The 25,852-nt window shown below is 46.1% G+C and overlaps 1 protein-coding gene across 5 annotated transcripts; it reads left to right on the forward strand.

The window, feature by feature from the left end:
• The first annotated feature begins 7,557 nt into the window (after positions 1-7,557).
• KCTD7 (potassium channel tetramerization domain containing 7) lies at positions 7,558-25,671 on the forward strand. 5 transcript variants are annotated; one of them, XR_002122870.1, is made up of 7 exons: positions 7,558-7,756; positions 8,133-8,762; positions 10,504-10,673; positions 14,571-14,749; positions 15,221-15,593; positions 22,094-23,138; positions 23,997-25,671. XR_002122870.1 is itself a non-coding variant. In XM_019633771.1 (7 exons), exons 2-6 carry the CDS (start codon positions 8,619-8,621, stop codon positions 22,137-22,139), a joined length of 912 nt encoding a protein of 303 aa, XP_019489316.1. In that variant the 5' UTR covers positions 7,558-7,756; positions 8,133-8,618; the 3' UTR covers positions 22,140-22,164; positions 22,431-25,671. The 5 variants fall into 5 exon arrangements, 3 of the variants coding, with proteins under 3 accessions (XP_019489316.1, XP_019489317.1, XP_019489315.1); XR_002122871.1 differs by having other exon boundaries at positions 22,094-22,617; XM_019633771.1 differs by having other exon boundaries at positions 22,094-22,164; positions 22,431-25,671.
• Positions 25,672-25,852: the final 181 nt, after the last annotated feature.

The following is a 25,852-nucleotide window of genomic DNA, read 5'->3' on the forward strand; positions in this document are numbered from 1 at the left end:
CAGAAGAGGGTTGTGACTTTCACAGATGGAAGGGGCTTTAAGAGGGAGAAACTTCTGACATGCTTCAGAGTTCAACAAGACAAATTGTTGGGCTTGGCAACTGGGAGGCCACTCTGATCCTGGAGAAAGCTGTTTCAGTGACGTGATGGATCAGAAGTCTAACTTGTAATCAGGATAAGGAAGGAGAGGAAGCAAGTGTGGTCTGTTCCTGTAAGGATATTGACTACAAAGGGACGGGGAAAGGCGTGCTACCTAGGGAAGGATGTGGGATCGAGGAAGAATTTTTGTTTCTCCTGATGGGAGAAACTGGCATATCAATTAGGCCGCAGCAAAGAAAACAAAATAGAGGGAGAGACTGAGAATTCAGGAGAGAAAAGGGTTAACTGATGGAGCAAGTACCAACCTGGAAAGCAAGAGCCTCATTAGGAGAATTAGTATCAAACCCAGAGAAGGGAAGCTTCTTCCTCGAAAGCTGGAGGTAAAGAGAACTTTGTAGGCACAGATAACTTGTGGGTGAGATGGTAGAAGGTGAGGGCGCTCTTCATGCCTGATAGCCTCCATTTCTCTATGCACTGAAAGCCAAATCACCATTTGCCAGAAGGAGGAAGATTTCCTGGAGTGAGGAGGGGTCTTGAAAAGAATGGTAAGATTGGAAATAGAAAAGAGAGCTGACTTGAGTGCTGACTAGATTTATTGTGGTAATCATTTTGAAATATACAAGGTCAGACAATTAAATTCACCAACTCATCCCAGAAAAAGTGCTACATACCTCACTGCTGAATATCACTATGGTCACCTTTGAAGTACTCCCCTTGTGAAGCTATGCACCGACGCCAGCGCCTAGTTCACTTGCAAAGCAATTTTGGAACTCTTTTTCTGGAATGACCATCAGAGCTGTTGTCATATTAGGCTTGATGTCCTGAATGTTATCAAAATGTCTTCCTTTCAATATTTCCTTTATCTTTGAGTAAAGAAAGAAGTCATTGGGGGCCAGATCAGGTGAATAGGGAGGGTATCCCAATACAGTTATTTGTTTACTGGCTAAAAACTCCCTCACAGACAGTGCCGTGTAAGCTGGTGCGTTGTCATGATGCAAGAGCTCCTTCAGTACTATTTTTGCACACACCTTTCTCATGCCAAGATTTTCAGTTAAGATTTTTCTGTTTCTCTATCAATGTGTACTTGGTCTGCTATGCTTCTCACAGTCAGCTGATGATTTTCATGCACAATTCAATGAATTTTGCAATGTTTTCATTAGTTCTGCTCGTTACTAGCCACCCTGACCTCTCTTCATCAGTTATGCATTCTCTCCCCTCATAAAAACGTTTAATCCATTTGTACACTGCCATTTTCTTCATGGCATTATCCCCATAACCTTGGACTAACATGTCCTTGATTTCACTTCCACTCTTGCCAAGTTTAACAAGAAATTTAATATTTGTTCATTTCTCTAATTCAAGCTCAGACATCCTCGCAAAGCACACAAAAACACGCAACAACAACAATGAACGCCACTCAGCAAGACACCGCCACATATCGACACGAACACAGCTGTGAGACACTGATATACCAAGGTTATGAAACCTTACCGAGCTGTTTGTACGGTACTGCCAATGTAAGCGCATGGTGGCAAGTTGGTGAACTTAATTGTCAGACCTTGTAGACATCTGTTGAACCATTATGTTGTACACCAGAAACTAATATAATATTATATGTCAATTATATCTCAGTTTAAAAAAGAAATAAAAGAGAGGTCACTAAAAGAAACACACAGACAGATGCCCCAATGCACTGTGAGGTAATCATGCCTTCCTGGTAACGCCATTCCACAGAGTGGTGGCACTCACCTAGAGGTACAGCAGAGCGCTGATGGGTTAATCTAAAGTTATTGGTTTTGCAGGGCAGTCAGGTAGCTGGTCCCTAGAGAGATGTTTAAATGGACACATAGGGTCTTGGTAGAATAGGGGAAAACATAATCAAGTGATTAGATACCTGAGAGGAAAGGGTGAGCAGGCAAGGGACTACCAGTCTTAAGGAAGTAGAGAGGCAAGTAAACCAGGTTTGGGGAGAGAGAAGGAAAGATAGAACCTACCAATCAAAGACCAATATACTGGAGTTAAAGCTTGGGAGGTAGAAGAGTTCTGGGTGCCAGCAACACTCCTCCACAGGGTAGTTGCACTTGGTTGTTTCTCTTTCTTGCTGCACATTCTCCCCTCACCTCACTCAGAACCAAACCTTTTCCCTCACCCCTTTCTGAAACAAGATTACCCTTGAAGAGTTTTTACATGGGGGTAGTGACGATCTGACATAAAATACATAGAGCAGCATGAGACATAAAAATAAAGTTCATAGCAGCACTGTCTCTCAAAGAACAAGAAGCCCTTGGAGAGCATGGGAGTTGGCAATGTTCTATTTCCTAACTGAATGGTGGTTATGTGAGTATCTCCTTTATAATTATTCTTCAAGCTACATATATATGATTTTTCACTTCTTTGTATCATATATCCCAACTCAAAAGAAAATATGCATGGATTGATACATGCCACATTTAGGAGGGAGCAGAGGTCAGGAAGGTATGTCCAGATACAACTGTGTTTATAATATTGAGTTTCATGAACTGGCAGGTGAGCACATGGGTTATATTATTTTCTTTAATTTTTTATCTTTCAGTTACAGTTGACACACAATATTATATTAGCTTCAGGCATACAACATAGTGATTAGACATTTATGTAACTTACAAAGTGATCTCCTCAATAAGTCTAGTACCCATCTGACGCCATACATAGTTATTACAATATTATTGACTATATTCCTTATAATGTACTTTATACCCCCATGACTGTTTTTATAACGGGCAATTTTCACATCTTAATCCCTTTTTTCATCCATCCCCCCATCTGGCAAGCATCCAAGTATTCTCTATATCTATGAGTTTGTTTTTGTTTTCTTTGTTTATTTTGTTGTTTTAGACTCCTTGTATAAGTGAAATCGTATGCTATTTGTCTTTCTCTGTCTGACTTATTTCACTTAGCATAATACCCTCTAGGTTCATCCACAATGTCACAAATGGCAAGATTTCACTCTTTTTTATAGCTGAGTAATATTCCACTGTATATACAAAGTGTGCCCCAAAAAATGTATACACATTTTAAGAAAGGAAAAACCTGTATTAAAATTGTAATACTCAATATATACCAATAACAAAAGATGAATACAAGTCATGTTGGACTTCTGCAATTACAGAAGGTGCTCCAAGTGGTTACCATCAGCGTAATTTTAATATAGTTTTTTTTCCTTTCTTAAAATGTGTATAGATTTTTTTGCCACCCTCTGTATGTACCATATTCGTCTACTGATGGACACCCAGGCTGCCTCCATATCTTGGCCATTATAAACAGTGCTGCAATGAACACATGGATACACATGTCTTTTCAAATTAGTGTTTTGCATTTGTTTGGATAAATTCCCAGAAGTAGAATTGCTGCACCCTTCTTTGTCTCCTGTTATAGCCTTTGTTTTAAAGTCTATTTTGTCTGGTATAAACATTGCTACTCCAGCTTTTTTGGTTGTTGTTTTCCCATTTTCATGAAATATCTTTTTCCATCACTTTACATTCAGTCTGTGTGTGTCTTTCAATCTGAAGTGAGTCTCTTGTAGGCAGTATATGTAAGGGTCTTGTTTTCTTATCCATTCAGCTACCCTATGTCTTTTGATCAGAGCATTCAATCCATTTGTATTTAAATTATTGATAGGTATGTAGTTATTGCCATTTTATTATTCATATTTCTTCTTCTTCTCCTCCTCCTCCCACTCCTTCTCCTCCTCCTCCCACTCCTTCTCCTCCTCCTCCTTTCTCCTCCTCCTCCTCCTCCTCCTCCTCCAAGAAGTCCCTCTAACATTCCTTGTAATGCTGGTTTGGTGGTGATGAACTCCTTTAGCTTTTTCTTGTCTGGAAGCTCTTTATCTACCCTTTAATTCTAAACGATAGCCTTGTTGAGTAGAGTAATCTTGGTTGTAGGTCTCTGCTACTCATCACTTGGAATATTTCTGGCCACTCCCCACTTGCTTGCAAAGTTTCTGTTGAGAAATCAGCTGACAGTCTTATGAGAGCTCCCTTGTAGGTAATTGCTTTTCTCGCTGCTTTTAAGGTTCTCTCTTTGTCTTTAACCTTTGGCGTTTTAATTATGATGTGTCTTGGTGTGGGCCTCTTTGAGTTAATCTTGTTTGGGACTCTCTACACTTCCTGGGCTTGTATGTCTATGTCCTTCACTAGGTTTTTTCAAACAGGTTTTTTTTCAAATAGGTTTTCAGTTCCTTGCTCTCTCTTTTCTCCTTCTGGTACCCCTGTAATGCAAATGCTTGGTGTTGTCCCAGAGGCCCCTTGGATTTTTTTTTTCTGATTGTTTCCTGTTACCTTGTCTTCCAAATTGCTGAATTGATCCACTGCTTCTCTAATCTATTATTCATTCCCTCAAGTGTATTCTTTGTTTCAGCTATTGTATTCCACATTTCTGACTGGTTCCTTTCTGTTTTCTATTTCCATTTTTATGTTTCCTATCTCTTTGTTGAAGTTCTCCCTGAGATCATTGAGAATAATTATAACCAGTGTTTTGAACTCTGCATCTGATAGATTGCTTGTCTTCATTTTGTTTAGTTCTTTTTCTAGAATTTTGATCTGTTCTTTCATTTGGAATATATTTCTTTGTCTCCTCATTTTGGCTGATTCCCTCTATTTGTTTCTATATATTAGGTGGATCTGCTATATCTCACAGTGTTGGTAGGGTGGCCTTATGTAGTAGATGTCTTATGTGGCTTAATAGTGCAGTCTCCCTGGTCACCTGAGCAAGGTATGTGTCCCTTGTGTGAGTTGTGTGTGCCCTCCTGTTGAGCCTTGGTGTTTGCAAGTCAGTGGGAGGGATTTCCCCTCAGGCTGATTGGCTGTGAGGACTAGTTGTGACTACAGTGGGGGCTCTGTTGTGCAGGGGCTGACCCTCACAGAATGGGATTCATTTTAGTGGGGTTATGGTGCCTAACCAGTCTGCCCTTCAGATGTGTTGTTTGTGGAGGTGGTTCGGTGGTGCTTTGGTATGGTCTGAAGCTGGCCACCAGGTGTGTTGGTTCTGGAGTGTCTTGGGAGGGGCTCTGGTATAGGCCACGGTCAGCTGCTGCCTGTGCCCAGGCCAGGGCCACGTGGTGTGAGCTACAAAGTGATCTGCAGATGGTTGCCATTTGTACTGGGCTTAGAGGTGCCTGGGAGAGGCTAAGCTGCAAATGGGGTCCTGATGCCACTAATGCCAGGCTTAGGGCTGCTTAATAAGAGGTATGGGATACACCAAGGTCAGATACTGTTTGTTTTTAGTGTTTACAGGTGTATAAACACTCAGAGATTTTAGGAAAGTCTAAAGCATGAGCCGAGATAGGCCATTTGTATGGAAAACCTGCTGGAAGCACTTGCGTGAGCTCGCAAGTTGGGTGAGGCAGAGTCTCGGGGAATCACAAGTGCAGAGTGAATGGTTTCAGCTAGGTTGATGGAGACTTTGACTTGGCACTCACCTGCATCTGCATGCTGGGTGTGGGGAGGGTTCAACAGAGGAACAATGGTGTCTACCAGCACTTCTGTTTGGGAGAAAACTGCCCCTCCAGCCATTGCCCTCAAGACAGACAACTCAGTTTCTCCCCATATGCCCCTGGCATTTTTTGAGCTGCTGCCCAGCTAGAGCTCAGAGTAATTAAGCCCATCAGGGAGTAAATCTGTGTGTGGGCCCTTAAAGAGGAGCTCCTGGGAATCCAGCTGCCCTCCATCTCACTTAGCCACCATCTTTGCTGGTTTTCACAGTTAGAAGTTGTGGGGACTTCTCTTCCCAGCACTGAAACACAGGGCTGGGGTGCCTAGTATGGGGCAGGAACCCCTTGCTCCTCAAGGGGGGAGCCTCTGCAGCTGAGATATCCCTCCCATTTCTTAAACTCCACACAGTAGGTGTGGGGCCTGCCTGTTCTCCCTCTCCATCCCTCCTACCATTCTTGACTTTTTCTGTATATCTTTAGTTATAGAACCTCTGTTCAGCTAGTCTTCAGGCAATTCTCAATGATGCTTGTTCTATGGTTTAACTGCAATTTTGATGTGGTCATTGGAGCAGGTGAGCACAGCATTTATGTACTCTGCCATCTTGACTGGAAGTCTCCCCAGTTTCTGAATACATGTTTTAAATGATCACATCTATAATTGTTTATATGTCTAAAATATTTAAATAAAAATGAAAACTAAAAGAAGGTAATGTAGAAAAGATGTGTGCTTTTGTTCCTTTCTTCATTTCCTTTATTGTAGTTAAATTACTTATTCAGTAAATTAGAATCAAAAGAGAAAATTCAGGAGCTGAATCAGCACTTTGGAGATTTTTCCTCATTCAAAAATTCTTTTCGTTGGGGAGGCATGGAAAATAGAATCTAGTTTACTAATATCAGGGTTTGATGCCTGTAGAACTATTTGTTTGGTTGTCTCTTGGAGGAGAAGTAATCCCAGGGCTATCACTTTCTGTGTTCTGAGAGCAGCTCACACCTCTGCATGGGCATCCTGCCCTCAAAGTCTCACTGACCCTTCCCTGCAGGCCTAATGTGAACTGGCCTGGAAGTCATTCCACTGGGGTGAGACTAGCAGCTGCCTGCAAACTGCCCTGCTTTCCCAGAAAGCCTGCTCCAGCACCTTCCTACTCACTCAGCAAGTCCTCATTCCAGGCTGCTGACCTTGGAATTTCTCCCCACTGTGTAAACACAACCAACTGGGGAACTACATTCCTAAAGGAAATTCTCAGTAGAACTGGAAGATGAAAACTCCAACAATTTCAGGAACATAAAACTAATTGCACATGGATTTTCCTACTTCCTGAGCCTCTGGGATCCCTTACCATTTTCTGTATATAGCCTTGCTTTAAGGTGTTGGAATAAATGTCTCCCTGATTGCCCTTAGTTCTATGCCTTTTTCTCATGTGGATTCCGAGGGGAGGAGGGCTATCTGCCAGAATGGCTAGATGGAAGGAAGTTGGTCCAGGTAACTCCTTATTTACTTAATGAGCCAATCCAGAATCTGAGACTTCTTGTTATGTAAGATAATAAAAGTATTTTATTATTTAAACCACTTTTGGTTGAGAGTTGTGTTACAGCTGAAACATCCTAATTGTCCTAGGATGGAAAGGACATCGTGCTATAGATATTTTTGAGAAAGGCTGGAGCATGTAGTGATAGGCCTCTGGGGGCCTTCTTTAGAGCAGCGCTGCTCAAAGCGTGGTTTAAGGACCTGCAGCGTCAGAATTACCCAGGAGTTTGTTAGAATTGCAAATTCAAGGGCTTCACCCCAGACTTAGCAAATCAGATTCTTTGGAGGTGGGGTTGGGAATCTGTATTTTAACAAGGTCCCCCTCCAGCGATTTTGATGCAACTATAGTTGGAGGAAACGCTAATCTAGGAGACTCCCACAGCTGGGAATGCGATTGGTCCAACAGAGGAAGTGCTGTGCCTCTAGCTCATTGTTAATCCCCAGGAGCTTTTCTAATCCTCTTGGCCTCGTTTTCATTTTCTGTCACAACAATGTGAGAATCAAATGAGAAACTGGGTGTAAAAAGGTTTGAGAGAGCTAAAACCTTGATTCCTAGAAGAGTCTCTGAGCTGACCCAGCGATACCAGTGGACACAGCATCCAAAACTGCGGGCAGATGTGTGGGACAGGCTGGACTCCGCCTCACCAGCCTAAGCTTCTTTTGGTAGGGCCTGTCTCCATCTGTGTGTCCAGGTACCCAGCGGAGGAACTTGCATGGAGAAGATGGAGCATGCTCACTGTCATTCTTAATTGAGCTCAATTGCCCCTATTTTGAGTTTTCTTTTTCAGATTCCTGTGATCGGGAAGGACTGGAAACGCAGGTTTTGCTTAAAGAGGGGCAGCCCATGTCGCAATGCTGCCCCTCCTCTCTTACAACCTCAGTGACCTCAGCCGTCCTCCCCTCCACCTTCATTGAAGTGACCCACCCACCCCCGCCGCGGATTTCCCTGGCCTTCGACGCCCGAGGAGGCGCAGGACCCGCAAGCCTGGAGACTGACGAACGACTAGGTTCAAGAGTCTTCCCGCCTCTCAATCACTAGGTGTCGCCCCCGATGCGGGAACCACCCTCAGAGCCAACCAGGAGCCCCGCTCGGAGTGGGTGGCTGCGCGGGCCAGCACAGCGAGCCGAACCACGTTAGCAGGAGGAGAGGGCGCGCCTGCTGGCCAGAGGGCCAATCAGAGCAAGGGAGGTAAGCCGGCCTGCTCCAGTGGCCACTCAGGCGCAGACTGACGCGCTGCCTGCTCCAGGACTGGGCGAGCTTTCTGCCAATCAGGGGCGGAGCAAGCGGGGACTCAGCCAGTAGCGGGAGGCGATCGCGTCAGCCCGCGGCCTTGCGGTCCGCGCGGTGCCCGGCTAGAATCTGGGTTGGCTGAGAGCGGCCTCCCCCAGGCCCGCGCGCTCTGCTCTCTTTGCCCCTCGGTCCGGCCCGCCGGCCGTGTTGCGTCATGCCAGGCGTTGCTCCGCGCTAGTGCCGGGTCCGCTGCCGGCCTGCCCGAAGCCGCGCCCACTGCCTAGAGCCAAAGGGATGGTGGTAGTCACGGGGCGGGAGCCAGACAGCCGTCACCCGGACGGTGCCATGTCCAGCTCCGACGCCGAAGACGACTTTCTGGAGCCAGCCACCCCGACGGCCACACAGGCGGGGCACGCGCTGCCCCTGCTGCCCCAGGAGGTACCTGGACTTGGGGGAGGGGGAGGGGAGGGGGCGGGGACGGGGCGCAGAGGAAGAAGCAGGTGCTGGGTGGAGCTGACCTTGAGATGTTAGCACTGCTGGGTTTGAGGGTCAGGAGTCAGGCTGAGGACGGTGCCAGAGGAGCTGTGTTCACCTGCCCGCCCCCCCCAAACCCCCCCAAATGCACCAGGTGTGTCTTCCTTGCCCTAGAGGGCACCTGGTCCCCATTTTCCTCCTTCCAGTATTCACTGCCTGCAAGGTCGATTTACTCCCATTCCTGTGTCCCACCCTTACCAACTAGAGGAGGGAGAGTAGACCTGGGAAGGGGACCTTGGAGCCCCAAGAGATGATAGTGTCTTCTAGAAAATTCAGGAGGAGGCTTTGGTGGTTGCCCAAACCGTCTCCAGCTGCTCAGAGAGTGGAATAAGGGACTGTGTGCAGATAAGAAGCACCAACTGGTAGATGTGTCCACATTCACCTGACAACTCCCTGATTTTCCCTCACTAGCTGCCGTGCTGTGGTGCTCTGTGGCTTAACTGCCCTTACTGTGTATGACAGTCTCATAGTAACACATGAAATGACCCTTGAGAGAAGGGAAAAGAACAGGGAAGGCGGGGCATGGCTGGGCACTGAAGACAGAGACTAGGAAGGAGGAGCTAACAGACTTTCAGTGGAGCCAGAGGGACGCTGTAATATTGAAAAGTATGCACTGGGACAAAGTTTTAGTTAATTTGGAGGAGGATTGTTGGAAAATTAGAGAGAACTGCCCTTGTTTCTTTCCAAATCACAAGGAGTGAAAGATAGCAGAAAGGAAGGAAGGAAGGGAAAAAAAGGTCGTGAGCATTTTAGGGAGAACCTAGAGCTTCTCAGGGCAAATGTATTCCATCATTCCCTGTTCTGCACCCTTCCTCCAGAACCTTAGCTGGACTGGGGACTGATCTCCCTCTACAGATTAAGAAGGAATTATTCAACAAACATCCATAAGCCTTTCTGTGAGTGGCCTCATGATTGGTGAACAAGATATTGTCGCTGCCATCAGGAAGCTTAGGGTCTAGTAGGGTGGGCTGACAGATAATTGCCAATGTGTTGTTCTAGGCACTGTAGTAGAGGAGAGTGTGGCACACAGTGAAGGCACAATGGAAGGAGGGTTCAGTTAACTCTGTCTTGGGGACTGGCAAGGGACAATACAGTGGAAATGCTCACACAGTAGGGGAACTTGAACAGACGCTCTTCGAGTGGGTGGACCCTGCTAACCTATATGGTGCCTTGGTGTGAATTAGAGAAAGGGTACACATCTGGGCTAGCAGATCACTCTCATACAGGTGCCCTTGTGCAGTGAACAACGTATATCACCATTTGGGCCTTAAATTTGCTAGATGGACAAAGGGAGAGTAGTAAGAGTATTTTGGACAGAGAAGACAGTATGAGCAAGGGCACAAAAGTGGTAAATTCAGGAAGTAGAAGGGGGACAGTGAAGGCTTTGAACTCTAGAGCAGAGATAATAGGATTAGGATGGAGAGACCTGATTTCAGAACTTTGGGAGAGTGGGAATGGATAGGTCTTGGCCACTAGTGGGTGTGGGGAAAGGGAGGAGAGAGGAGTGTTCAGAAAGACTTCTGGGTTTTGGCTTTGGGTGACTGAGTGAATGGTGAGGCATTAATCAGACCCAAGGAGACTGCAGACGGAGCCTCCCGGCTCGCATTCCCCTTCCCTGGCTGAACATGCAGCTGTTTCTTTCCAGTTTCCTGAGGTTGTCCCCCTTAACATTGGAGGGGCTTACTTCACCACACGACTGTCCACCCTGAGGCGCTACGAAGACACCATGCTGGCTGCCATGTTCAGTGGGCGCCATTACATCCCCACTGATGCTGAGGGCCGGTACTTCATTGATCGGGATGGCACGCACTTTGGGTATGTTTCTCCCTCTACGATCAACTTTGTAGTCCTAGCAAGTGAGTGGCCTGGGCGTGGATCTGGGCTTTCGTATTTTCCATAGTATCTAGAAGAGGAGATAGCATACTCACAGAATTTAATAAATGTGCATATTGAATTGGATCCAAATTCTTAGTTTCTTTCCCAGAGGGACAGGACAGCTGGAGAAACCCCAGGTAACACACACTGGCTGGATGTGATGCAACTGCTTCTGTCCTACGCAGTTTAAGATGGCGAAGTTGTCATTTTTGTGGAAAGGAATAGGTGTGATCCCACCTAGGGGAGGGGGAGTTCCAAAACGCCTTCTTGGAGAATACCCTCAGGTTAGATTCTGGGGCAGCATGGTGTAAGAGAAGGTGAGGGACAGGCAACACGGGGCTGCCATCCTTTAATGTTGCCAAGAAAAGTCTTAAAAACCAAAACAACCTTCAGTTATTACTGTATTTTTACACTAAAACATGGAAAAACAATATAAAAAAATAGATAGCCCTTCCCAAGAAAAGATTTTGGACAACCTTACACATAAGGAATTTAAAGACTTTTTAATTTCAAGTTTCTTGTTTGCAAAACGAGAAATAATTATAGCTGCCTCTCAGGCCTGTCATGTGGATTAAATAAAGAGCCTTGGTGTGACCCTAGGCTAGGTCCTTTCAAGGTATATGGCTGAAGCTCTTTTCCCTTTCAGTTTAACTTTGGAAATGACTGAAGAACTCAGATGGCCCTTGACCTTGAACAAAATGACCAGGGAGGCAGAAACTTTCCCACCATTATGTCCCTGTGATGGCCACCACATAGGATTTACCACATTGAGAGAAGGGTCATTTTTATCCTCAGAAAAGAACCTCTGGTCAAATAGTTTGCTTTGAAGCATCTAGGTTTCCCCATTAGGCTGTCAGCTGCCTCCAGTGCTGAGAAAACAAAGCATCACTTAATGCAGAGCTATTAAAAGGTTTTTGTTTACAGGCTCTTTGGAGAAAGAAAGTGCTGGCCCCAGCTGGCAGCTCCCTTGCACTCTTTGCTGGGCCTTCCTTGTCCTGGGGGTATGTCAGACCTTAAGAACGTTTGCTTCAGATCCTAGAGGATCAGTTTAGAAGAGGGTTGTGGGGAGGGGGAATAGGGTTTGGTTGTAGGCTGATGTGCCCTTGCCCAGGTCACCACATGTGGAAAGTGGCAGAGCCAGGCAAGAGTGTGGCAGAAAACAGGATATTATGGCATTTATCTTCAAGACTGGTGGGCTCCAGTGGCCAGTGATTCAGCAGCAGCAGGTGAAGTTGTTAAAAGACTCAGGTAAAGTAAAATAGGCGTTTAGGGCATTTGGTGGGGTAAACATCTCTGATGGTAGCTCACGTACCCCCTACACCCATCATGGAGGCTGCTTGGGGCCCCACTTAAGGCAGTTTCCCATTTGATCAAGGCAGGGTATCTTTGGACTAAAGTCTGGACCACTGTGGGTGTGGGCTCAGAACCAACCATGTCTGCATCAAACCTCTGGCTAGCTGTGGCTCCTTGAGCAAGGGTGTTCCTTAACCTCTTTGAGCCCCACTTTTTCCTCGTTTATAAAATGGACATAAGATAACACTGATTCCATAATGTCATTGAAAGGATTCAATGGGATAACACACAAATAGTGGCTGGCACAGATTAACAGTGAGTGTTAGCTGGTATTGCATTATGATCATAGACTGGCTACTGAGGTAACAGCTTGATTTGGGGGTTTACTCACATATCATTACAGAAAAGCCCTTCCCACATCTACTAGTGATGGATCTGATTACTCTTAGCACTAAAGAATCAGAAAGAGAATGAAAAGAACTGAATTTTTATTTTAAGAAAATGCAATATGTGATTCTATTTACTCCTGGAACCAGTTTGTTTAGATGTTAGGGTTAGGCATTTGATCTTCTCCGTATAGCTACAGAGTAATATTAGTGGCAAGGATATATAGAAGCTGGATACATTGCTACTGGGAATGTAAGTTGCTACAACTACTTTGTTAAACATGCATTGTGACTGAACAATTCTACTTCTAACAATTCTAATTCTAGTAACACCAAGAGAAACTGGTGCATGTGTTGACAAAAAGTCCTTTATAGGAATGTTCATTACAGCTTTACCTCCTACGAGCCCCAAACTGGAAACTGATACTCAGATGCCCAGCAACAGGAGAATGGGTAAAATAACTTATAGGAGGTACATCCATATAGTTTGATGCTACTTAGCAATAAATAGCAACAAACCACTGTTACACACAACATATGAGTACATCTCCGAAACACGAGGTTGAGGAAAAGAGGCCAGGCACAAAAAAGAACATATGTTGTGATTCTACTTACGAATTTCAAGAAGCAGCAAAGTGGATCTTTGTTGACAGAACTAGAAGTAGAGTGGTTGCCTCTGTAGGATTGACTGAGAAGAGACACAAACAAGCTTTAAGGAGATGGAAATGTTCTATATCTTGAGCTAAGCAGTGGTTGTACGATTATATTCATATTTAAAAAGTAATTGAATGATGCAATAAAGATTTGTATATTTAGGACCGGCCTCCTGGCACGATGGTTGAGAGCTGGCTTGGGACGCCAGAGGGCCCGGTTTGGATCCCACATATGAGGGCCAGTGACACTGCCCTCTACAGCTAAGATGCTGAACAACAGTTCAACCTGGAGCTGGGCTGCTGTGAGTTGCCAGTGAAGGCACAGGCTGCAGCCCCTGCTGCAGTGGGTTGCCATGGGCTACCGTATGTAGCCAGCAGTCAGCATGAGCGGCCAGCAGCCGCTGTGAGCGCCGTCCAGAAGCTGGCAACTGATCTGACTCACCCAGGAAGAGTGCAATGATGGTGCCAACTTGGGCCAGTGAAGCAACGTCCTCCACAACTAGACTGAAGAACAAAACAACAGCAACTTGTCTGTTCCCCTTCCCCCAATTCCCCAATAAAGATCTTAAAAAAAAAAAATTTGTACATTTATTGAATATTAATTATACCTTAATTAAAACATATATAAAGAGGCTGGTATTATTATTCCTGTATGTATCTAATAATAATAATATTAATATGTAATATTAATATTATCCTAATAATAATTTTAATTATAATAATGATACTGAGAATAACAACTACTAAAACTACTAATATTTATTTAGGGCTTACTCTGGGCCAGGTATTTTCTAAGCACTTTTTATATACTAATTCATTTAATCCTCTCATGACATTATGGAGTAGTTTTCTTTTTTTTTTTTAAAGATTTTTTATTGGGGAATTAGGAGAGGGGAACAGCGTTGGAGAGTTGGGGGAAGGGGAACAGACAAGTTGCTGTCGTTTTGTTCTTCAGTCTAGTCGTGGAGGACGTTGCTTCACTGGCCCATGTTGGTATTATCATTGTACTCTTCACGAGTGAGGCAGATCAATCGCCAACCTCTGGACGGCCACTCACGGCAGCTCTTGGCAACTCATACCAGCCGCCAGCCGCTCATGCTGGCTGCCAGCCACACACAGTAGCTTATGGCAGCCCACTACAGCAGGGGCTGCAGCCTACGCCGTCGTTGGTGACTCACGGCAGCCCAGCTCCAGGTCGAGCTGTTGTTCAGCATCTTAGCTGTAGAGGGCAGTGTCACTGGCCCACATGTGGGATCTGAACCGGGGCCCTGCTGCTCAGAGCTGGCGTCCCAAGCCAGCTCTTAACCAATGCACCACTTGGCCGGCCCTGGAGTAGTTTTCTTATTTGCCTTATTTTACAGATAAGAAAATGGAGGCACAGAAAGGTTCACTTACCCAAGGTGACCCAGCTGGCAGTCTGGTTCCAGATTCTGTGCTCTAATCATTGTGTGGCACTGCCCAGGTACAGTAGCTCCTTCTCACCACCCTCTTTCCTTCCTGTTCAGAGACGTGCTCAATTTTCTGCGCTCAGGGGACCTGCCGCCCCGGGAACATGTGCGGGCCGTGTACCGAGAGGCCCAGTACTACGCCATTGGGCCCCTGCTGGAACGGCTGGAGGACATGCAGCCACTGAAGGGGGAGAGAGTGCGCCAGGCATTCCTGGGACTCATGCCCTATTACAGAGGTGAGGGGCCAGCTGCCCGGGCCCTGGGAGTGGGGTAGAGAGTGAGGGCTGCGAGGCATCTGTCAGTGCCTCCTCTCTCCTGGAACAGGTTCCGGGTACAGGTTTCATGTGCGCTTCTCAGGGTGGGAGAGAATCCCTGTCCCCTGCATACCCCCCATCTTTGTCCCACTGGGAAAATATAGGATAAGGAGGGCCCGCCTTTGACAGTCATCAAGTCACATTTCAAAAGGACCATCCTGATCCCATCCCACTGGTTTCTTTTGCTCTGGAGAACCATGAACCTTGTTTAAATCTGTACCCTGCATGGACCCACTGTTTCCCTTCCCCCAGGACTCTGCCCCTTCCCTCTGGCTTCTGCTGTCACTGGGCTCTCTCTGTGCCCTCCCACTGCCTCGCCCCACCCTCCACCCTTCCCAGTGATGGGGGTGTGCTCACCCTTCCCAGTGACCAGGGCATGCTCACCCTCCGTAGACCATTTGGAGAGAATTGTGGAGATCGCCCGGCTCCGCGCAGTGCAGCGGAAGGCACGCTTTGCCAAGCTCAAGATCTGTGTCTTCAAGGAAGAGATGCCCATCACCCCCTATGAATGTCCACTCCTCAACTCCCTGCGCTTCGAGCGGAGTGACAGTGATGGGCAGCTTTTTGAGCACCATTGTGAAGTGGACGTGTCCTTTGGGCCTTGGGAGGCTGTGGCTGACGTGTACGACCTGCTGCACTGCCTGGTCACGGACCTGTCAGCCCAGGGCCTCATCGTGGACCACCAGTGCATTGGGGTGTGTGACAAGCACCTCGTCAATCACTACTACTGCAAGCGCCCCATCTATGAGTTCAAGATCACATGGTGGTGAGTAGTCCTGGTAGGAACAGAGTCCCTTCAGGGAGGGTGTCCATTCCCCTGGTGGCTCTGGGAGTGAGATCCCTGGAAGGGCTACTGACGGCCCCGGATCCTGCTGAGGTGAGGACCGAGTACAGAGGCACAGTGCCAAGTGGACAGAGCTGCAGCTCTGGTCTCCCAGGCTGCACCTCGGGGTCAGGCTCGGGCTTTGGCCCACAGGGACTTGGTGCCTGCATTCACCTGGCCTTTCCTCTGGGTGGGGCAGTCTTTGTCTGAGGCTGATGGGGTCTGGCTAGCTAGGGCTTGACCAGGAAGTCCAGAAAGGTTTTGTCACTTCTTGACCTTGTAAGAGAGTTTCTGCCCTTTTTAGAGCCACACCACCAACGAATATAGACATAATCACTTCCTCATACCTGTTCAGGTATTGCTTTCTTGTGCTCAGTGTATAGGTGTGAACACAGAATATGATGGGGGATTTACCCAAGTAACCACTCCACAGCCCCTGGCTGAAGAAGGAGCATCTCCTTTCCTTCTTCCCCCAAGAATAGCCCATGCTTTGTTTTAGGATGTGGAAAGACTCTTCCTCTGAGAACATATTCTTCACCACTTTTTGGCGATAAAACCACAGTTGCCAAAACCATGCACCAGGTTGGCCTTAGAAAAGCAGTGTTTACAGCCCTGCGTGGGTCTTGGCTTCTCCCGTCTCTACCAACCTTCCTTGCATGAAGGTTTACTTGCTCACAGGGCTGGAAGGCTAATTTCAGAGGTGCCTTTTGAAGATTCCCTAAGTCCGGCAGGCATGATGCCTAAATCTCTTATCTTTGAGATGTAATACCTTTTCTAGAGGCTCAGAATACCTCCTTGGCTGCCATTTCGTGTGTCAGGATCCAGTGTGTGATGAACCTTCTTGGATGGGAACCCCCACTTTTTAAAACCTTATTGTTTTATCCCACTAACATTCTTCTTCTAGGAGAGTGTTTATTCTGGGGAAGCAAAGACAAGGCTGGGTGAGACACATGGCTACCCCAGGAGCTGTAGGAAGACAGCAGCAAACCTCCCCACAGTTCAGAAAGAGAAAACGATCTGCGCAGTTCTGCCTCCCTTGCATTTCCTTCTCGCTCTGTCTGCAGCCTGGGGTGGTTAGTCAGGGTATAAATGTCCTTCTTCTAAAGGAAGCACCACTAATTGGAACATAACATTTCTGAGCTGCAATAATCCTGATGACGCTTGACTGTTCCTGGCTGTTCTTGTAGGGAGATACTTCATATGTGAAAAGCTGGTGAGGACATCCTCCCTAGTCTCGCTCTTTCAAGACCAGGTTGGTGAGATAGGGCAAGGGGGAGCTGAAAATATCTGCCTCCTTCTGAGGAAGAGAAAATCCAGCCCTGAGACCTCGGCTGAATTCTTGCATGGGACAATAACCTCCTGGCCCATGTATGGGAAGAGATTGCAGGGCACAGTTCTACATGCTCAGAATGTGGAGCAGAGATACAGACTGAGATACAAGAGGAAAGTGTAGTCAATCATCCTGGTTCCCAGATACGTGTTCTCTGTTGTTCTTGCCCACAAATGGATGTCACTTTTCTGGAACTGAGGTCTCTGCTTGGAGCTTAGCCCAGCAGCATGGCTCTCGCCTCGTTCTGACAGTAAAGTCTTCCGTTTAGTTGCTCTGATTGGTGTTACTATCTAACATAAATTCATTTTTTGACACAGTGTAGCAATCCATTCAGGAGGAAGTCAGTGTGAGTAGAGAGCTGAGAATTAAGCCCAGTGCTCAGTGATCCAGTCTTTCCCCTTCTCTTTCCCACCCTGGTGTAGAACATCACAGTGCTTACTATTTAGAGTCCATCCATGTTGGACAGGAGTGGCTGGATTGCTCAAAAACAGATTCTGGGGACTTGCTTGGGGCTATAGAGAGGCTGTCCCTATGCCTCTTTTAGTGACACCCGCTTTCTCTGTCCCTCTGTGATGTCCTCAAGGTGGCATGCTTTGTGCCATTGTGGACCAGTATACCAGGAAGAGCTGCGGGGACACTGGCGTCCAACTTAGAGCGCTTTCTAAATGGAGTAAAAGATTCCATGGCCCAGTTTGGCCATTCTCTGATGAGAAGCCAAGGCCAGTCTGAAAAGTGCTTTTGGATGTGGTGGTTTGTGATAATGGCCTCCAAATAAAGGTCATCTCTGAGGAAGTGACTTCTCCCAGTTGGATCCCTTTTTAACTCTTAAAGGGCCAGGCTCAGAGCAGAAGGGTTGGGTCAGGAAGGAGGGTTCCAAAAGATGAATGTTTCTCCCTGATAGAAACAAAGTATATTTTCACAGAATTCTGTGCATAATGCCAGTGAATGCCTCTCCTGACAAGGGACTAGATTCACCCTGCCATGAGATAGGCCAGTGGTTATCGATGGGTCACAGTGCCTGCCTTTGGGCACCTTTTCTCCCAGGTGCCATGCTCACTGGTTGGGAAGGTGAACGTTTTAGGAGACAGGACTGTATGGTGCAATGCTAGTCCTAACAAAATTCAATGAAAATAAAAAACTTAATGGCAACCAAAAAAGGCTGAAACAAAACCAGAGTGAAACACATCACACCATCCCAGGTGGAGGAAGAACGAGAGAAATCATCACCATCCTTACTCTACCTCGGGCTGTCCAGTGCTTATTGTTGGGAAGACAGTTGTGACCTAAAGCTCCTATTCTTTCTTCCTGGAGCTTAGGGTATTCTGGGAGCTGTCTGAGCCTGTGTGCCTCAGGCTGATCAGCGTTTACAGCCTTTCTGGTCTGAGTTGCTCATTGGAGGACTAGGAAATTGACATTTGCAAACCACAAAGTGGGGTGAACCTCAATGTGTGCTCTTGGCCTAAGCCAGACCCTGAAGAGTTTAGGATCCACAACAACAGAGCAAAAACTACTCACACTAATCATTTTGCTCCCAGGTAGAATTTCAGACATCATTCTTCTGCATACCTTCTGTCTATATTTGATTGTGATACAAGTGATTAAGCTTTCTTGGGTACCATTTTGTTGGGGCTCTTTCATGAAGGCAGTGCCTGCTTCATGATCCTGAGAAGAGGGGGGCTGTATTCATTAGAAGCTGGAGTACTGGGAGCTGGGGTGGGAGAGGCACTTTTTGGAGTTCTGGAAGAAACGTGTATGTATACATGTTAATTGGGGGAGGATGCATTGGCAAGGGGTTGGAGGAGGTGGGAACAAAGGCTGGGTGTAGGAGCAGGCAGTTGCCTCTGGAGTGTGGAAAGGAGGTCAGCTTCTGTACGGCGTTGGGTTATGTACACAGAATGACACTCCGTGTTCGTTCCTTACCTGTCTGTGTGCGCTTTGGTGCATGGAGCCTCAGCACCCTCACGTGGCATTAAAGTGAACAGCTAGAACCTGGGTGCTGTGCCTTTCTTTTTTTGAGAATTACTCTCATCCCTTCTTGGCCCCCCATTTGGCCAGCAAATATGTCTTGATTTTTCCTTAAAATGTGGCATGTTGAGGGATGCTACACTAAATACCCTGAAATTAGCCGCTGAACGTCTGGCCTGACTTGAAGTTAAGGAGGATGGGCCCCATGAAGGTCCTTCTGTACTTACCTGGCCTGGTCTCTGCCCCACCAGGTAGGAGTATGCCCACCTCGCCCAGGCAGACTGCTCTGCCCTCGTGTTGAGAGGTCTCAGGGCAGAAGATCACACAGGTGCAGTCACTTGTGTGGCCTCCACCAAAGCAGTATTTCCGACAGAAATCCCTCCTGTCAGATCCCCACTTCTTTCCAGGGGAGATAAGTGGCTCTAAGCTTATGTGAGACTCAGTGGTTAGACCCTTCCTTGGGGGTATAAAATGCCCTTCCTCTAAAAGCGTTGTTTGACACCTTCCTGGCTAATGAATGTTGTCATGAAGATGCCCTTGGAGTCACTTCATGGATTAACCCAGAAAGGTGAGTTCTGAAGTGCTGGGCAGCTATGCCACCCTCCACTGCTCTCCTTAAATCTGATCATTCTCACTTTTAAACATAAACACTGCATTATCTGTGCCAAATGTATTCCGTGACCTAATCAGGGCGCACATATCACATAGCAGTAATACCTTACAAGTTGGAAACTGAAGCTTCAGGACGTCTATTTCTCTGAGGGCACACAGCTGCTGAGCCAGGATGCAAACCCAGAGCCCTTTCCTGAAATCCTCGTGTGGGTGTTCAATAGCAGAGCCCTCTCACTGGACAGCCCAGTGTCCCACCTCTGAGGCTCAGGGCTTCACCTGCCTCGCCTGTAAGATTTGAAAAGCAAATACTCTAGCAGGAGTACTAGGAAGACTTCCCTAGACGTGTAGGTCTTATGTAGCCCTTAGCATTAAGGAGCTAGGTGGGTCCTCAGTGCTCACCCGGGGGAGAAAGGCCCTCTGCTCATGGGACAGAGTGGAGGGTGATGTAGCAGGTGGGGCAGGAGCCCCTGGCTGACACTGTTGGGATGACCCATGACTTGTGCAGTGCTGGGTCTAACCACACAGATGTGCTGTGGAGCTTGATCATGGGGGGAAGGAGGCTTCCTTCAGGGACCCCTGGCGTCAAGAGCATAATTGAATGGGACACTCTAGTTTAGCTCAGGGGACATTGTGGACCTGGCTTGGAGCTCTTGGCCCTTGGACTCTGGGTCTCTACCTTGCTTGTGTGTCTTTTGTCGTCATTTTGCAGATGACCTTTTAGCTGGCTTTACTTAATTTTCATTTTGATTTAACTGATAGCCTGTTCCTCTAGCTTTTATTTACTTTAACTTTCTGTCTTTTAATTCCTTACCATTATGTTTCTCCTATCATGTACTTTAGCTTTCTGTATTTTTAAAACATGATTTTAAACTTCTTTTGTGTCAGAGCTTATGCTTCTGTTTTATTTTATTGTTTTTTAATTTTTTAATTACAGTTGACACTATTATATTAGCTTCAGGTATACAACATAGTGATTAGACATTTATATAACTCATGAGTGATCACCCTGATAAATCTAGTACCCATCTGACACCATACATAGTTATTACAATATTGACTATATTCCCTATGCTGTACTTTACTATTTTGTAACTACTAATTTGTACTTCCTAATCCCTTCACCTTTCTCATCCAGCCCAACTCCCAACCCATCTGGTAACCATCAGTTTGTTCTCTGTGTCTATGAGTCTGTTTTGTTCGTTTATTTTGTTTTTTAGAGTCAACATATAAGTGAATTCGTCTTTCGGTCACACATTTGCCTTTCTCTGACTTATTTCACTAAACTTTATAACATAAGTAAAGCACATGTATGAACAGGATACAGGGAAGATAGTTCTTGTTCTGAGCAGAGTAATTATGTGCTTTCTTTTTTCTTCTCCAGTCATTTCTACAATGACCTTACTAGCTGTGAACATTAAATACCTCATTTCTCCCTTTAGATCAATATCTTCTTCTAAACTCTTAAGGAAAAACTGACAGTGTTATTATCAAAGTTACAGATCTGGGTTATAGATAACCCAGGTGACCAAACTTATCTTTCCCTCCAAAATGTACCCCCACCCCCTACACCAAATAACAGGAAGTACAGCCTTAGGAACAGGGCAGTTCCGTTCCTGGACTGCTAAGGACTTCTTCCCTCACACACCTGTTCTCCCTGAAGAATGACACTACCCAGCAATCCTTAGATCCCACTTCCTCCAACCACCTAACACCAAGTGGGAACAGGACTGTTGTGCACCAGGAGAAAAAGCCAACACAACTACAAGAAAGACTTTGAATTGAACCATCCAGAAATACTCCATACTGGGGCCCATGATCAGATAGAATGCACTTTTGCCAGCCTTCAGTGATCAAAGAGGCAACCCGATTCACCCTTCAACAGTCCATGACTTTCACAGGATTTCCAAATTTTTCCTATATTATGTGCGGTCATGGCAGGTGACCCGGCTCCAGTAGGACTTTCGAGCAGACATATCCATACTTCTTAGTTATTACTAAAATCAAGAAATCGGACCCCAAGCACCACAAAACTTGGGGCTTGACCTCCATTAGAAGAAATTTACAAGTTGAGTCCAATCTTTATACCTTTGTTATTTCTGTAAAATACCATGAGTAGGCTTAAGTCCTAGAATGTGTATCAGCCTCTATAAATGCCTGTATTCGTGTTTCTCAACATAATGCCTGATCACCAGCTGTGCCTGTCTTCTGTCTGCCCAGGGGCCTACCTGCGTGTGCACATGTCGTGGGAACTGACTTTCCCTCCTCACCATGTCAGTTCCTTCCCCCTCTGCACATGACTGTACTGTCTTCGGCATTTTAAAGCTAGCTGGCCACTTCTGGCCATGCCTCATTGGCATCTGGTAGCCAGCTGTGGCAGTGATGCTGGGCGCAGGGCTGCCCTCTCCTTACTGTCATGCAGGTAAGTGCTTTTTTGCACTGAGGTCCCTGGCTTTCCATTTCAGCTTTCTCATTGGCCTGCTAGGATTTGGAAAGCATTTTCAGCTCCCCTCTCTAAGCACTGTTTCCACCCCCACAGCAACAGCAGAGGATGCCTACAGGACCCCACTGAGAAGACAAGTTAACTTCATCCTCTACCCTGGGAAGGAGGTATCAAAATTTCCCTGGAAACCAATTTCACCAAGAGCTGCCTAACAAAAATATGAGCTTCCCTGGTGAGCTGACCACATCACTATTGGCTGAAATGAGGGTGGCATTATTTACATGGCACTCCCATAAATAAGGCAGAATGTATCTGCCTCCATATTCAAGGGCTGTTCTGCCCAATTGCCTAATATTCCTCAGAGTCCAGCTCTGGAAACTCCCATTAGTCCAGAGGCAAAACACTGAGGAATCCCCTCTGCGGTCACCTGCAGGAATATTCCACCACTTCCATCAGCTGGGCCTGTAGCCCAGAGGATTCCACTGAGGTGGGCTTTACTGCCTAATTTTGAACCCGTCAATACCATCCACTGTGAGGATGACAGTCCTGATCTCTTTATGGCAGCAGCACCCCTGGGACAAGCTAAATTTGTGGGATGATATCACAGGTAGATTTCCCAGGTAAGTCTAACCAAGGTATTGGTATGATAATGGACAAGAATGTTTCTTAGGTGGAAGGCTTATAGGAGTGCTGCTCATTTGTTCCTCACTTGACCATTCTTTAAGAGGTGGGTTCCCCTGAACCCTTACTAAGGACCCAGCATCCCAACAGTTGAAACCCTTTCCATCTTTAATGCTGTCCTGGCCTTACATCACCAAGGCACACTTCAACACCTTGGGGTCACAGGGAGGCACAAGCATGGGCAGGGTCTGCCCCTTGTTTCCCCATCTGGTACTGGCTGAGGCCAACAATGTTCATGGGTGTAGGCGTTATAATCAACAGACTCAAGGCATACAGGCACCATGTTCACAGCAGCCTGGAGCAATCAAGGTGAAACCAGGAGCTTGGTCCACACAGGGAGGGCGGCCCAAGTTTTTCAACATTTTGGCTTCAGAAGATGCTCCATTACACACGCAAGACCCCAAAGCCAGCAGAGGAACTCCAGCTCTGGTGGTAGCTGAGAGGCCCCTGCAAGTGGCAGGTAGGTGCTCATGTGCAGCAGATGCCAGCCAAACCCCAAGCTTCCCAAAGTGGACACAGAAAGGGACTGTATGTGTCCCCTTACAATGGCTGATTGGTGCGCCAAAGAGGAAACAACTTAGGTGGTCCTCATGCACCCCACTGTCATCCCATGTGCCTTCTCACCCCCTCAGAATGGAAAACAACACAGACTTCTTCAGACTTTACATCTGACAAAACAACTGTTAGATGTATACTGTCTCCTTGGGTGATTTTGCCTGTATTGCATTTAGAGTCATTTGTTGTATTAGGAGGGAAAAAAAAAACACAGTAATTTGAACAATTTATATCTTTAATATTAACAATTATAATAGGATTGGAGTAATGAGGAATTGGCTAATAAAGAGTAGTGTAAGAGTCTAGGAGCAGCAGATAAATGAAGCAGCCACTACCCTTAGGGCTAAGAGGGAGGGTCTAAGGAAGAACAGCCACAGCTGATATTCAGACCTTTGGAGAGGGCATGACCATGGCTCGCTGAGTGGCAGAGAAGTCACGGTGCTGTGCTGTTGGAACTTGCTGGAAATCTACCCTGTAGGGTGCTGGGAAAATCTGTTCAAGGGAGCTGTCTTACGAGGGACACTCTGCTACCAACCACAAGGGGAGTGCTGGGGAAAATGCTGGCGTCTGTACTGCTGCCCGGTGGGCACAGCGGGAGCCGGGCGCTGGACAGGCTGTGTGCTGTAAGCAAGCACACCAGACCCAGAAAGGAGAACAGCTTCCCTCTTGCAGTGTTTCACCAATGTCCTCTATTACCAAAGCTCAATATTATGTTGATTGGCAAAGGAAAACATATTCAGAGGTCCCAACCCAATTTTTGCAGAGACAATGAAGGATGAATATGGAGCTAAGAAGAAATAACTGCCACATCATCTGTGTGCTGAAGACTTCTGAATTTATACTCCTGCCCAGGCCTCTCCTTAGCCTCGAATTATACATCCAATAACCTGCTCAATATTGCTACTTAAATATCTATTAGCCATCTCAAACTTAATTCATCCAAATGGAATTCTTCATTTCCCCTCCCCACCCCATGTAGCTTCCTCAGTCCATCTCTTCTGTCTCAGGAAATGGCACCACCAGCCACCCAGTCAGCAAAAGCCTGAGCATCACCTTTGACTCCCCTCCTTACCTCAGCTTCCACGTGCCATCCATCACCAAGTAATGGAATCCATCTTCAATATGTATCTTGAAAACATTCACAAGTTTACTTGTCTGAATCCCCATCACTTCTCGCCCTGATTCCTACAAAGGCATCTGTTAGCCCTGATTACCCCCTCTAGCCTCTTCTCCAGAACAGCCTTTCAAAAGGGTAGATTCGATCCTGCAATATGCCTACTTAAAAATTAAAACCCTTTGTTTTAAGAAAGAAATCGGCAAGACTTAACATGTTTGTTCTGGTTCCTGCCTACCTCACCCTATCCCATGACCCTGTTCCTGGTTTCCATCCTCCACCCTGGCCTTACAGTTCCTGCCCCAAGGTCCAGGTTCCCTCTGCCCAGAATGACTTTCCTCCGGCCCTGCTCATTCATGGCTGGCTCATTTCCATACTTTTTATTCCAGCTCAAATATCAAATACTCAATGACACCTCTGCCCACATCATCTAAAGTACACTCCCATTACTATCACATCACCCTATTTGTTTCCTTTGAGTGTTTTTTACCAATAGCAATTATTTTGTTTATATTTCTATTTCCTTTCAAATAAGCTCCCTGAGGGCAGAGATTTTGTCTGTTTACAACTATATCCCAATGCTTAGAATAGTGCCTGGAAAAGCGGTGCTCCATCAAGGTCTGTCAAGTGATCTGTCCAGTGTATGGACAGAGACCTCTTAGGGCATGTTAGTATTACCATGCCCTGTGATTAAAGTAAATGGAAAACAACAACAACCCAATTCAGACATATGTTTGGGTCACCCCACCAGGCAGAGATTAAATACGATTAAGTATGATTTCAGGAGATGTGTATGGGTATCAAGTTGATAAGGGGTGCAGTTGTGATGGTTAATTTTATGTGTCAGCTTGGTCAGTCAAACACTATTCTGCATGTTTCTGTAACAATGTTTTTGGATGAGATTTACATTCAAATCAGTGGCCTTCGAGTAAAGCAGATAGCTCTCCATTATGTGGGTGGACCTCATCCAATCAGTTGAAGGCCTGCATAGAACAAAAGGCTGACTTCTCCCAAGCATGAAGAATTTTGACAGCAGACTGCCTTCAGACTTCAGCTGCAACATCGCCTCTTCCAGTTTCAGCAGACTGCCTGTGGACTTGAACTGCATCTCTTTCCTGAGCCTGCTGGCCTCTCCATCATATTTCGGACTCACCAAGCCTCCAAAATTATGTGACCCAATTCTTTAAAATAATTATCTTCTATACCTTACTATATCTATGTATCCTAGGATGTGTATCTCCCTTCCTTTCATTCATACACACACAAGGTGCCAAAAAAAGTATACACATTTTAAGAAAGAAAAAAACTATTCAAATTAAGCTGATGGTAACCACTTTGAGCACCTCTTGTAATTGCAGAAGTCAAACGTGACTTATATTCATCTTATTGGTATATGTTCAGTATTACAATTTTAATATTTTCCGTTCTTAAAATGTGTATACAGGGCCAGTCAACTGGCTCAGTTGGTTAAGAGCTTGCTCAAGAGTGCAAACTCTGAGCAACAG

The sequence above is a fragment of the Hipposideros armiger genome, unplaced genomic scaffold, assembly GCF_001890085.2.
Source record: "Hipposideros armiger isolate ML-2016 unplaced genomic scaffold, ASM189008v1 scaffold_1402, whole genome shotgun sequence".
Lineage (NCBI taxonomy): Eukaryota > Metazoa > Chordata > Mammalia > Chiroptera > Hipposideridae > Hipposideros > Hipposideros armiger.